Source organism: Pristiophorus japonicus, chromosome 11 (genome assembly GCF_044704955.1).
Source record: "Pristiophorus japonicus isolate sPriJap1 chromosome 11, sPriJap1.hap1, whole genome shotgun sequence".
Classification (NCBI taxonomy): Eukaryota; Metazoa; Chordata; class Chondrichthyes; family Pristiophoridae; genus Pristiophorus; species Pristiophorus japonicus.
In genome coordinates, this window is record NC_091987.1 from 193120398 (window position 1) to 193133692 (window position 13295).

General features: G+C 44.2%; 1 protein-coding gene across 1 annotated transcript in view; it reads right to left on the bottom strand.

Moving 5' to 3' along the window:
• The window catches only part of igsf9bb (immunoglobulin superfamily, member 9Bb), a 777241-nt gene that overhangs the window by 63442 nt on the left and 700504 nt on the right, over window positions 1-13295 (bottom strand). The window contains exon 12 of the mRNA XM_070894384.1: window positions 11776-11887. Coding sequence (XP_070750485.1) covers window positions 11776-11887 — 112 coding nt within the window. The remainder of the gene's footprint in view (window positions 1-11775; window positions 11888-13295) is intronic.

The following is a 13295-nucleotide window of genomic DNA, read 5'->3' on the forward strand; positions in this document are numbered from 1 at the left end:
AGCAATGTGATGCTCGGTACAGTAGCCGGATTTAATTCACACTTGTGATCCTCACGCACTGGATTTATCAACTCAGCCTCTCTGTTATCTATGCCTTTATAATGTCTAGACTTGACTATTCCAATGCACTCCTGGCTGGTCTCCCACATTCTACCCTATGTAAACTAGAGGTGATCCAAAACTCGGCTGCCCATGTCATCTCGCACCAAGTCCCACTCACCCATCATCACTGTGCTCGCTGACCTACATTGGCTCCCAGTAAAGCAACGCCTCGATTTCAAAATTCTCATCCTGGTTTTCAAATCCCTCCATGGCCTCGCCCCTCCCGATCTCTGTAATCTCCTCCAGCCCCACAACTCGCCTCCCCACCCCTCCAAGAGATGTCTGCGTTCCTCTAATTCTTCCCTCATGAGCATCCCTGATTATAATCGCTCAACCATTGGTGGCCGTGCCTTCTGTTGCCTAGGCCCTAAGCTCTGGAACTCCCTGCCTAAACCTCTCCGCCTCTCTATCCTCCTTCAAGACGCTCCTTAAAACCTACCTCTTTGACCAAGCTTTTGGTCACCTGCCCTAATTTCTCCTTATGCGGTTTGGTATCAAAATTTTTGTCATAATATTCCTGTGAAGCACCTTGGGATGTTTCACTACATTAAAGGTGCTATATAAATACAAGTTGTTGTTGTTGTTACACTCCACAGTGAGCGAGGGAACGTTAACCTGGGCTGATCTCATATACTCCCTGGGAGACCAGCTCTGGAGAAGCAGAGAAAGGCCCTTGTTAAAAAGGGGCTAGGGGTAGGGGGGCGGGGCGGGGGGGGGGAAGCCAACACAGTCTCACCCCCATATATTCCCCCCTTTCTCCTGACAGACATGAGCATTTGCCCAACATTCTCAACCTGTCACCCAAGTGGAGTTCCAGTACTGCACCAACAGAGGGCAAGCTTTGGGTCTAATGGTACATGCATCTTGTATGTAGCCAGTAGGTGAATGTGTGGCATTAAAAGTAACCAATACAGTGTTGTCCCAGTGTTCTATCATTGACATAAAACCTGGGCAGAAGCTTTCCTCAGTGTGTTCATTGTAGCAACATAGATTTAGGATTTAATTAAACAAGAGTGCAATTTTACTCACAGGAAAGTGCCAACTTTTCCCTTGCATTTTGTGCTGAATGAGGAAATATTTGTGATAATTGCCTTTTAAATTACATGCCCCACTGATATAGACAGGATGGTGTTAATACTCACTGGAAACCAAATGTGGTTCTCAAATGGTTCAATGAGCGCAGAAGAAGAGCAAAGTGAAAGAGCCATTTGGAGCTGTGAGGATATCGACTGGAGATGATATTTTCTTCTTATACATTTTAATAGTTTGAAACACTGCTTCGAAATTGTTATGGAAAAACCTTTGCGACTCCCTCAGCTCCTCCATTTTTATGAGGCTCCCTTTCAGATCTGCTGCTCAAGGAGTTTTTGAAATGACAGAAGTAGATTTTCCAATCCAGTGCAAAGCACTCTCGCTGCATACAGACACTGTCCTTTGTGGTGGCTGCTGTGAAAGTCATTACGTGAACAGCTTTCCAATCAGTGGCGGCTTTAGCGACATCTATTTTAGTTAAATGTAGTAGGTTACTTTAACCTCTGAGCAGATCCTCGGTCAATAAACTACATCATTAGTACAGAGGCACCCTGAATGACAAGGACTCGTTGCTGATCTCTTAGCTGGTTATTCTGCTGCCTGACAGCTAATGCTTGAAGGTAGAGATTTGATTTAGAACAAAACACTGCATGACCTCCAGGAGATATTTACATGCATTATTTTTTTAATTTCAAACTGGAGTCGGTTCGGATTCTCAAAGTCAGACTTCACAAACCTGTTTTATTCTGCGCAAGGTGCTCTTTTAATGGCTCTTGGTCTAATCTACAATTATGGACTGCCTGCAGGGGCTTACAAATCACACCTTTCCCCCTCAATTTACAGCTTCCCTTCCCGTGTTTCTGCAGCCTCCTGTGGCTGTGAATTGAACAAACCGCGTGCATCTGTAAGCAGAGGTTAGCAAAGCTGCTGTGGGTTCAACTGAATGATTGAGGCGTGTTGGCTTTGAGGTGGGATGACTGTACTTCAGTCAATATAAAGTAGAGTTGACTGAAGCACGTAGCACCAAATAGAATTCGATATATACTCAAAAAGGAAAACAGGCACAGGGCTATGGAGAAAGAGTAGGAGAGTGGGACTATTTGGATAGCTCTTTCAAAGAGCGGGCACAGGTATGGTGATCAGAATAGTCTCTTTCTGTGCTGTATCATTCTATGATTCGCACAAGGACTAAAAGCTTCATTCATCTCTGGCGCTGTACATTTCATGACCGTATCAATAAAAGAAGAACTTGCATTTTTATAGCGCCTTTCACAACCTCAGGATGTCCCAAAGTGCTTTATAGCCAATGAAGTGCTTTTTGAAGTGCAGTCACTGTTGTAACCGACGTTGAACAAAGGGGATAATTTTAACCTAACTACTTCTTGGCGGGAGACTGACTGGATTGGGTTGGTGGCCCGTTGTACACCCTGCCGGTCAATGGAGAATAAAATTGGGCGGGGCGTAAAATGGGCGGCCAATCTAATTCCATCACTTTCCCACTGGGCGGGTTCGGCTAAAATGACCCGCTAGGTCTCATCGGCGAACACGTGGCGGTTTAGGATGGATTCTGGATTCTCACTTTCTGAATGGGAAGTGGTGCTTGCAGGAAGTGTATTGCAGGTGCACATCCCATGATTTTCTGGCTTTCATTTTAAGCGGTCCCCCAAAAAATCAGGGGCTGTTGTGACAGTGATTTACCATGATGCACTCCCTGGGAGTGGCATCTGTACTTTTCCTCCTATTGAACTGTAACAACCTCCCCCACAGCCACAACCCCTCCCCCACCCCCGCAACCACCCCACCCCCCCCTCTCCACCCCTCTCCACCTGCACCCTACCCCCCCCTCTCTACCCACCTCTCCACTCCTACGCCCCTCCCTCCCACCTGCCATTTACAAAGCCAGGCAGAGTTCAGGGCACCAGCACATCATCAAAATAAGCGTGCATGTGGAACTGCTGAAATGTCACAATGGATCTTTTCATGGTCCATGGACCCTGGATCTGTTCCAATGGCAGTAGGCAATCCATACAGAGCTACAATGCAGAAAGGGCAGTGTCGATTTGCGCTGGCAGACCGAGTGCTTCGATTGCCCGTGGCCAGAAAAACAATAGTATGCACCAGTTCATATTGTGGGACACGGTTATTTATGTTTGCCTGCATTTTGCCCTTGGCAATACGGGGAAAAATAACAACATTTAAGATGGCACTTCACGTCACTGAAGCTATCTGTGCCGCATTAGTTATATTGCAACTGGAGTCAGCGTTCCAGTGACAATGTTATAGTAAAAGAACATTGTAAAAAGATTTTCCCCATCAGTGGCTGTATGCCCTCAATAATCCTGTAGCTTTTCATCTGATTTCTCCTTCATGCATTGTCTATGTGCCATTAATATGCCTATAGTGCTATGCATTTTTGACAGGCACTGACATTCGGATATTGGTCAGCCTGAATATAATGCTGTAAATCTCAATGTGTGCTTCAGAAGCCATTTCCTTCGAGTCCAATTCTGTCAAAGCCAGCCAGTTTTCATTGTATTCACTTCTTTGACCCACTTCTCTGCATATTAAACACAACCGAGTCGAATATGATACAGCGCTGCCTTGTACACAACTTACAGCTGCAATATCAAACCGATCTAACACGATAGTGCATTGCTAATCTCTTACATTTTTTTTTAAAGTCAATAAATTCCATGCATATGAATGAGAGTTTCATTGTAACAGGGAGTTACAGCTGCGGGATCTCTTATTTAAAGCCAATGCTGCAACGATCAAAACCCCATATTTCCCTTTATACCACACACTGTAGGAAAAAACACATTTCTGATTTAGATGCGAGTTTAGGTGGATCAAGTTCATAATTTTGTATGGAGTGGAGTGGAGAAGCGATTTTAACTCTGCCCGCCTGGTGGGAAGGGGGTGGGTGAGTGGTTAAAATGGCAGTCAGGCAATTCCTGCTGCATTCCCGACGCGTTTCGTGCCCGCTGCCATTTTTACTGAAGAGTTTTCTGAAGCGTCAAGGCTGCCGGCCACTCAATTTCCGCTCACGTAGGAAGCTAACCAAGGGGGAGGCAAAGTGGTAACGAGTAATCATAGATAACGAATATTTTTGTTGACAACTTTTGATGATAGTTTCCGTGCAAAGTAGACACCGTTTCACCATAGGTTGAGAGTTCAGTTTTGTGTATACTTGCTTAGTTTTTGGACCTTGACTGCAAGGGATAGCTCTGATCACCAATCAACCACCCTGATGCATGCTACTGAGTCGTGAAGGCTGCTATAGTGGATTGCATGTTGGAAGGGCTGTGATTAGCAGGTATTCATGTGGAGGACAAGGTGACTGGCATTGCACACCAGCTTCACATTAATGGAATGAAAGCTTATCTTATGCACAAAATTGATGGGGTTCTCATATGAAGCTTTGAGTGTCACATGCATTCCATCAGTTGCCCATTACATCTGTGGGAACCCTACCAATCTGTAGAACTCAATACTCCTCTACCTGTCGGTTTCTCTAGTTCCATTGGGAAGGAAATGAACTGCACAGCCCTCAAAATAGAGTATAAGTGATCTTCTTTATACAATAGTTAGCTGCTGCCTGATTATCATCATCATCATCATCATCATCATAGGTAGTCCCTCAGAATCGAGGAAGACTTGCTTCCACTCTAAAAGCGAGTCCTTAGGTGGCTGAACAGTCCAATATGAGAACCACAGTCCCTGTCACAGGTGGGACAGACAGTTGTTGAGGGAAGGGGTGGGTGGGACTGGTTTGCCGCATGCCCTTTCTGCTGCCTGCACTTGATTTCTGCATGCTCTCGGCGATGAGACTCGAGGTGCTCAGCACCCTCCCGGATGCACTTCCTCCACTTAGGGCAGTCTTTGCCCAGGGACTCCTAGGTGTCCTGGCGATGTTGCACTTTATCAGGGAGGCTTTGAGGGTGTCCTTGTAATGTTTCCTCTGCCCTACTTTGACTCATTTGCCACGAAGGAGTTCCAAGTCAAATCTGCTGCCTGATTAATGCAGTAAACGTCTCCATATGCTGCCTGGAAGGGTCTAGCAGCAAATAAATTGAAGGCAGTGGTAAATTTGACTGGTACAGACAGTGCAAATCTGCTGGTGCCAATTGGTTACACGTTGCTGGAAGATCTCTCCGATTGCCTCTGAGGAGAATCACAGACATCTGGAGGTACTGATGTGCCACACAGTCTAAGTAAGGCCGCCTTAGTCTATAAACCCCGTTGAGTGGGCATCTCTATGTCAGAAACAAATGCTTACTGTAATGTCTCGCTCTGGATAGCTCCAATCTAACCTCTTCCACTTCGTAACATAGAATAAGGGAATTCCCACTGAGAAATCCATGTCCCAGTCCAAAACTACTATTTGGAAAAATAACTAAAAGTTTCAGCACAAAACCTGACAGAACTCTAAAACAGTTTAAGATGCAGGCAAAGTAACTGCAACCTTCAGCTGCAACACACAAAATGGCCTCTTCAATGCAATATCCACCTCGGGGATAACTTGGCGGAGCTCATACCAACACTTAAAGTGACGGTCAAAATCTGGGGCAGGTTTGGGGTGGAAGTTGAGGTGGGTTGGAGGAGCTGTCTACATCCACTTTACTGCACTGAGTTGCTAATACAACCCAACTACGCTGATAAGGGTATAAATGTATATTTATATCCCTTAAACATATAAAACTTACACACTGGTATAGACATTACGGCACAGGCCATTCAGTCCATTGTTTCTGTGCTGATACCAGCTCATTAACTGGGTTCAGTCTAAACCTATTTTCTTGACCCTTTCCTGTATCCTTTTATATTCTTCATTTTCAAAATACTTATACAATTCAATGTCATCAGTGTTGTAGGTTCTGCCCATGCAGTCACTTATACTGAAGCATTCCAAGTTGTGTAAAAAAAAACTTCTTCTAACTTACAGAATGATACCAGGGCTTAGATGGTTAAATTATGAGGACAGATTGCATAAATTTGGTTTGTATTCGCTGGAGTATAAAAGATTGAGGGGCGATCAGTTTGAGGTGTTTACCTTCTGGTTAAGCAACGCCTTGATTTCTCATTCTTATTTTCAAATCCTTCCATGGCCTCGCCCCTCCCTATCTCTGTAATCTCCTCCAGCCCCACAACCCCCCTCCCCTGAGATGTCTGAACTCCTCTAATTCTGCCCTCCTGAGCATCCCTAATTATAATTGCTCAACCATTGGTCGCCATGCCTTCTGTTGCCTAGGCCCCAAGCTCTGGAACTCCCTGCCTAAACCTCTCTGCCTCTCTACCTCTCTTTCCTCCTTCAAGACACTCCTTAAAACCTACCTCTGTGACCTGTCACCTGCACTAATTTCTACTTATGCGGCTCGGTATCAAATTTGTATCGTGTAATACTCCTGTGAAGCGCCTTGGGCAGTTTCACTATGTTAAAGGTGCTATATAAATACAAGTTGTTGTTGTCGTTAAAAGCATTCGATAGGGTAGATACAGAGAAACTATTTCCTCTGGTGAAGGAATCAAGAATGAGGGGAAATAATCTTAAAATTAGAGCCAGGCCATTGAGGAGGGAAAGCAGAACGCACTTTTCCAGAAAAAAAGGCAGTAGAAATCGGTAGTTCTCTCCCCCAAAAGGTTGTGGATACTGGGTCAAATGGAACTTTCACAAATCGATAGATTTTTGTTAGGCAAGGATATCAAGAGATATGGAACAAAGGCAGGTAAATGGAGTTGAGGTACAAATCCGCCATGATCGAATTGAATGGCGGAGTAGGCTTGAGGGACTGAATGGCCTATTCCTGTCCCTATGAAGATTTTTATGCTAGAAATAGCAATTGGCAGTAAATCATTTCATAAGCCTCTAACACAGTGACCAGTGTAATCCTGCCCCCATTCGCCTGTATTTTATTATTTATATTTTAGGTTTAATTTATACATTGTCTTGTGGTAAATAAAACTCCACTTACAATTAAATAATCTTTTCTTTAAGAGAAAGCCAACAAAGTTACGCCCCCCTTTACCCATGACCTGCCAGTCCTGTGGTGACCTGCCAGTCCTCTGGTTCTAGCTGTTCCTCAAAGAGACTCTGGCTTTCTACAAAAGACTATGAACTTAATGTACAAACTTGAGTTAAGTGCGCAATGTAATTTTGTGCTGACTCGTGGATGAAGATACTTCACTGCTATCATCTGACTACAATCCTTACTACATTATGACAGGACCGACATATGTAAAGTCACTGATACATAGGTTTGATTGGCATTACTTCTCAAATGCAGTATGTGTGTATGTTGACAGGTTTGGCTGTGTTAGCATTAGAGTAGCAATCATCTTTAGGTTGTCATATCCCACAGCTGTTGGGATGAAATTCTGACATATCTAAGGGATGAAGAATGCTGCCTGTTAAAATTTCTTCGTTTCCATTGTGATTTATTTTTCTTCAAAATTAGATCTATTTTCTGAGCAGAACTCGCCATTAGAGCTCTATATTTCTAAGCCCCAAGTTCTGGCTCTGTTTCGAATATGGTCTATTGTCATTGAGCCCAAACTCCTCCCTTTATCTTTGGGCTAGTTTTTGGATGGTCTAGTGGGTTAGGGAATTGGATAGATGCTTAAAATGGAAACATTTGCAGGGTATGGGGAAAGAGCAGGAAGGGTGGGACTAATTGGAGAGCTTTTTCAAAGAACTGGCACAGGGACCGATGGGCCAAATGGCCTCATTCTCTGCTGTAACATTCTATGATTTGAAGTCCACTGCACAGGACTGGTACCACTGGTGCTTTTGCTCAGAGAGACCACATGGATGGTTGATATTTGAATAGCCTTCGACTCCAGCCCAAACTGGTGGGACGAAAGTCTTCTGTTGGCTGCAATGGTTTGGATAGTTTCAACACAGCATTTCATGGGCACAAACCTACAGCTGTGATTGGAGGAAACAAGCAGAGGTCAGTGAAATGGGGACATAAATTTACCTCCATCATAAAACCGAGAGTATGCAGATGGAGCTAGCCAGCCTTTGCATTGTGTAGTTTCAGGCGAACCGTTGCATTCATCAATGGGGGACATGTCTATGCTGAGGAACAAACATTTTCTACTATTGACTAGATGTTTAGTATTTCAAAATATCAACCATCCCATGTGGTCTCTCAGAGCGAAAGCACCAAGTGATGCCAGTCCTGTGGACTTAGAATCATAAAATAATGATTTGCAGCAGAGAAGGAGGCCATTGGGCCCATCGGACCTTTGAAAGAGCTCTCCAATCAATCTCACTCTCTCTGTTCTTTCCCCATGGCCCTGCAAGTGTTCCCACATCGAGTATTTATCCAATTCGCTTTTAAAACTATGATTGAATCTACTTCCATCGCTCCTTCAGGCAGCGCATTCCAGATCACAATAATGGCATTGAAAATATCCAAACCTTTTTTAATTGATATCACTACTGCTGACAGGAGGCATTCAACCCAGCAGTCTGGGCTAGCTTTGAAGACTAACCCACAACACCATCTAGTTACTGCCCCCCAAGGCAACTTGCATTTTAATCGTGCCTTTAATGTAAAAAGTCACAAGGCTGGTCAGAAATAGGCGGAAGGAAATGGACAACCTTAAAATAGTGGACAGAAGAACATTTGTCAAAGTGATCAGTGTGATTATTATCCGGACATATATAGGCATATACTCGGGGGAATATTTTGTAACAATGATGGGCACAACAGTTTAAACTAGCCATAACTGAGCTTATTATTAGGGGGAGCAAGACAATTTCTTCATTCTTCACTCTCGTACTTCAAGGTACAGAACACACAAGCAAGCACTAACCTCATCTGGAGTAGCACAGAGTTATCCCTACATTATCTGAACAATGGTCTCTTTACTTCAGCTGAACTCTCACATGCCTTCTTTACTTCCCACACTATCATAATGACCGTTCCAACTAAGATCCTGCATTAATGCTAACTAGCTGAGTCTAGAGACAGTGGGTTTACTGTCCATTCATGTAATTTCAAAGAGACCACTTGAGAGCCAACAGAGAAAGGAAAGCATCACTTCGTCTGGCAGCGCTGAATTTTCAAAAAGTTGTGCTCAGTCAGGATGTTAATTTAAAAAAAAAAATTCATTCATGGGATGTGGGCTTCACTGGCAAGGCCAGCATTTATTGTCCATCATTAACTGCCCTTGAGAAGATGGTGGTGAGCCGCCTTCTTGAACCTCAGAGGGCAGTTAAGAGTCAACCACATTGCTGTGGGTCTGGAGTCACATATAAGCCAGACCAGGTGAGGACAGCAGATTTCCTTCCCTAAAGGACATTAGTGAACCAGATGGGTTTTTACAACAATCCAATAGTTTCATGGTCACCATCACTGATACTTTTTATTCCAGATTTATTGCCATGGTGGGATCTGAACTCATGTCTCTGGATCTTTAGTCCAGGCCTCTAGTAACATAACCACTGTGCTACAGTTCCTGGTAAAAGCTGACCAATGAAACTTTCCACTTCAAGCATCATGCACTCCCAGGTCAGGGACAGCACAGAGTTAATCTCCCTCCACTTTGCCCCAATCTCGACCTCAGAAAAAAAAACACTTACTATTTTTCCATGTTTCACACCAGGCATCCTGTGACCTCTCCGAATGAGATTGCCAATACTGGACTGAGATGGCCCAATGCCATTTCAGGCAGGACCCTTGAAGCCAAGAGACAGACGAAACGTTCATCTGATAGCCTGGGCTGGAGTTGAGCCCAGAGTTCCAGAGGTGAAATGTGCCTAACTTGTATCTAATCCGCTGCAGCTCCCAGCTGTGCTGGGTTTGAAACAAGGTATCCTTCTGTGGTATATAACACGATGGGATGAATTTCCCTGGGGTTTTCCCACTCATCCGCTGTTACTTTGGTGGAAGAGCCGCAGAAAACCTGGGAAAACGGCACAAATGCAGTTCATGCCGGATGTGTGTGAAAATCCTGGGGATATGAAACTGAACATATGAAATTGATGGGCAGGAAAAGACCATCGAGCCTGCCCCACAATATCTTTAATGTGAATTATAGAAATTACTATATTATAGATATAGTATAGTGTATAATCCTGAGAGTCTTTTCTTAAGGGAGATGGGGAACGAACGGACATTTTACTTTCTGCTCCCATGTCTTCAATTAATATGTTCCAATTCTTTGAACAATTAGTAGACATTGGTACGCACATGAATGACCTCCTCAATTCTACTTGTGGATTTCTTTGATATTGTCACTACACGTGGTTTGGGAATCATTGAGTGAATTACAGCACTCATTTATAATGAGCCAAAGTTTAAATCAGCAGTTCTGACGAAAGGTCATCGACCTGAAATGTTAACCCCACCTTCCTCTCCCCACACAAGCTGCCTGACTTGCTGAGTGTTTCAGGCATTTTCCGTTATTTAATATCCGGCTATTTTGACCGATTGTATTCCGGTACCCTTAAGCTGCTCTGTTGGTGGTTTTTAGCCCTTTGCTGATGAGCACAACATATCTTATAGCTCTCTTGCAAAGAAACATACTGGGCAAAAAATGTTCTCTTGTGTTCGAGGCGAGTTGTGTGTGAGTTGTTTGCTACTTATCCTAATTGGGAGAACATAAAATATACTCTGGTTATCCATCTTTCTTTTAGATATCATAAGTGTCTGGATTTGTTTTTTTTGTATCTTATGTAATATTTAGAATCCAAGCTATGCGGACAATTAGCTAGGTTTTATTTCGAATAGACTGCAGTGTAACGGCAACTGTGTATGCTGGACACCGGGATCAGTGTGCACCACGCCAGCCCCCACAAATACAATGATCCCCTGTCAGCACGGACCGTTTTAATAATGACCCCCATGTCATTTACTTTTTTACCTGTGAACCAACAAGTCAGGAGTTTGAGCGGAGGGAACATTTTCTTTGGCTGCATTGTGGATGCATTAAGAAATGTGAGATTATGGTGTCGCTCTACAGTGACAGGAGCAAGGCATCCCCCATGTTAGCAAACCGATCAATATCTTGTCAGATCTGAGTATCCTTGGCATCGTCTCTTTGTCTCTCATACTGTGCTCCGCCTCGCAAGTCATAACTAACGATACGACTGTAATTATAAATAGCTTGTAGCAATGGAGCGGCCCTAAGTGTAGCAGAGGGTGGCACCGGACCTTTAAGAGTGGTATTTTTGTGCTGGTATATCAAGGATCAAGTGTGCATAAAATGAGTGGTAAAATAAGTTAGGAGGCAGTTCTGAGGCACTACCATTTTACCTCCAGGATCAAGGCTTGAATTTAGCCTAGACAATGGGGATAAAAGCTATCGACTATTCGCAGGTCACAATGAGTCCGGACAGTTTCATTGTAACAAGGGTTAAGGAGCTCCACTCTCCTGCGAGCATAGCAGAACCACTCAACTAGAAAGGAATGATAAAGGACAAATGGAATGTCAAGGCAGTTAGTAAGCCCAAAAAACTATTGAGCCAGCACAGCCTGTTTGCTCGAAATCAGCAGCCTGCAGCTATACAACTGCCAAGCGATAACAGCACAGAGCAAATGATTGTAGGAAGCCTAATGCATACAGAGCAAAGATCGGAGAAGGAGAGGGCGGAAAGCAAAGCATGCTGGGATGACTCACACAGGGCCATACCAGACTGTGAATGTCTGCTCATATCCACCATCATAACCTGGGTCCCAGGAGGCGTTAGCAGAGGTCATCCTGGCTGTGACTCGAACGTTGGTTGGAGCGTGTGGACTTGTGCCTGCAAAGAGGGAAATAAAAAGTGACAACTTAGCTATCACATAATCACAGCTTATCTTACCTACAAAATCCCTCATCACGAGATTGATAATACATGTGTTCCGATGCTAGATCCCTAATTGAGAAACCAAAGAATGCAATCTCTCAAACATCCAGGATATAAATCAGGATGTTGATAGTTAAAAGGATAGGTAGGAAGAATCTTTTTATCCAAGGAGCAATAAAGCTGTGGAATAACTTACCAGGGAAAGCCTTTGAAGCAGACAGTATATATGGGTTTAGAAGATAATTAGCTACATTTCTGGAGAGAAGAGATTGAGGACCATGGTATGAGATTAGGGTAGGCTCCTTGGGCCGAATGGTCTTTTGCCTTGCTTTACCCAATTGGATCAGACCAGAAAGTAGACAATATAGAGTTACTATTAGTAACGTGTCCTGATCAGTGCTATTGGATCAACTTTTCACACAGGGCTTTCCAGAGTATAACAGAAAGTGACGGGCCATTTGCACGATCTTGGTATGAGATCAGGGTTGTAGGAAAATCAACTGACAGGAAGAGTGTGTCTAAATGAAAATAAATACCTTGGGGTCAATTTTCAGGAGACTGGTTCCATCAGGCGGGGGCTTGGGAGGTAGCTGGCTTGAAGCCGTCACCCATCAGGTAGAATTCATCTGAGGGATGACCAAATTTCACGGTCATTTCGATACCCTCGATGCATTCCAAGAAGCCCATTAATCATGGGGGGCGGGGGGGTGGTGGGTATCCCTGGAGTATCCAGGAATTAAAGATTAATCTCCAACCCATTGCTGTAAAATAATTGGAGCATTAAAAAAGTGTTCTTTTCATTTCCTTTGAACACTTTTGTTTACTAATTATGAAGGAATTATGAGGAAAAAGAAAAGGGTAAACAAGAACAAAATCACAACTATGTCCTGACCATTCTTGGAGGGTGTGACGCAGATTTTTAAGGGAGAGACTCCTTTTTAAAGATAGTGAGGGGAAAATCGGACATGGACGCAAAACGACCACGGTTCGGCAGTTATACGATCTGCCCCATATTCAAGCCCATGGACTACAATAGAACCGACGATCGAGCGTGCCGTACAGTGGCTGGCAAATGGGATTCTGCCCGTTTTGCGACCCGCCTGTGTTCAGTTTCACCCCCGGTTTCTCCTTGCACCACATACCATCGCCAGCTAGGTGAGAAGGTGAACTGCTCACTGGATTCCACCAGTACTGTTCGGAACCTGCCGTCTGGGAATGGCCCGAGGTGGCTTCCTGCATTTCCCTCGCCCCCCCAGGGACGTACCTGGCCTCTGCTCTGCACCTTCCCACGGTGGCACGCTGGCGATTAGAATGTGGCAGGCACCTACCCACTGTGAGCTTGGCACTGGGGCTCCAGTGTGCC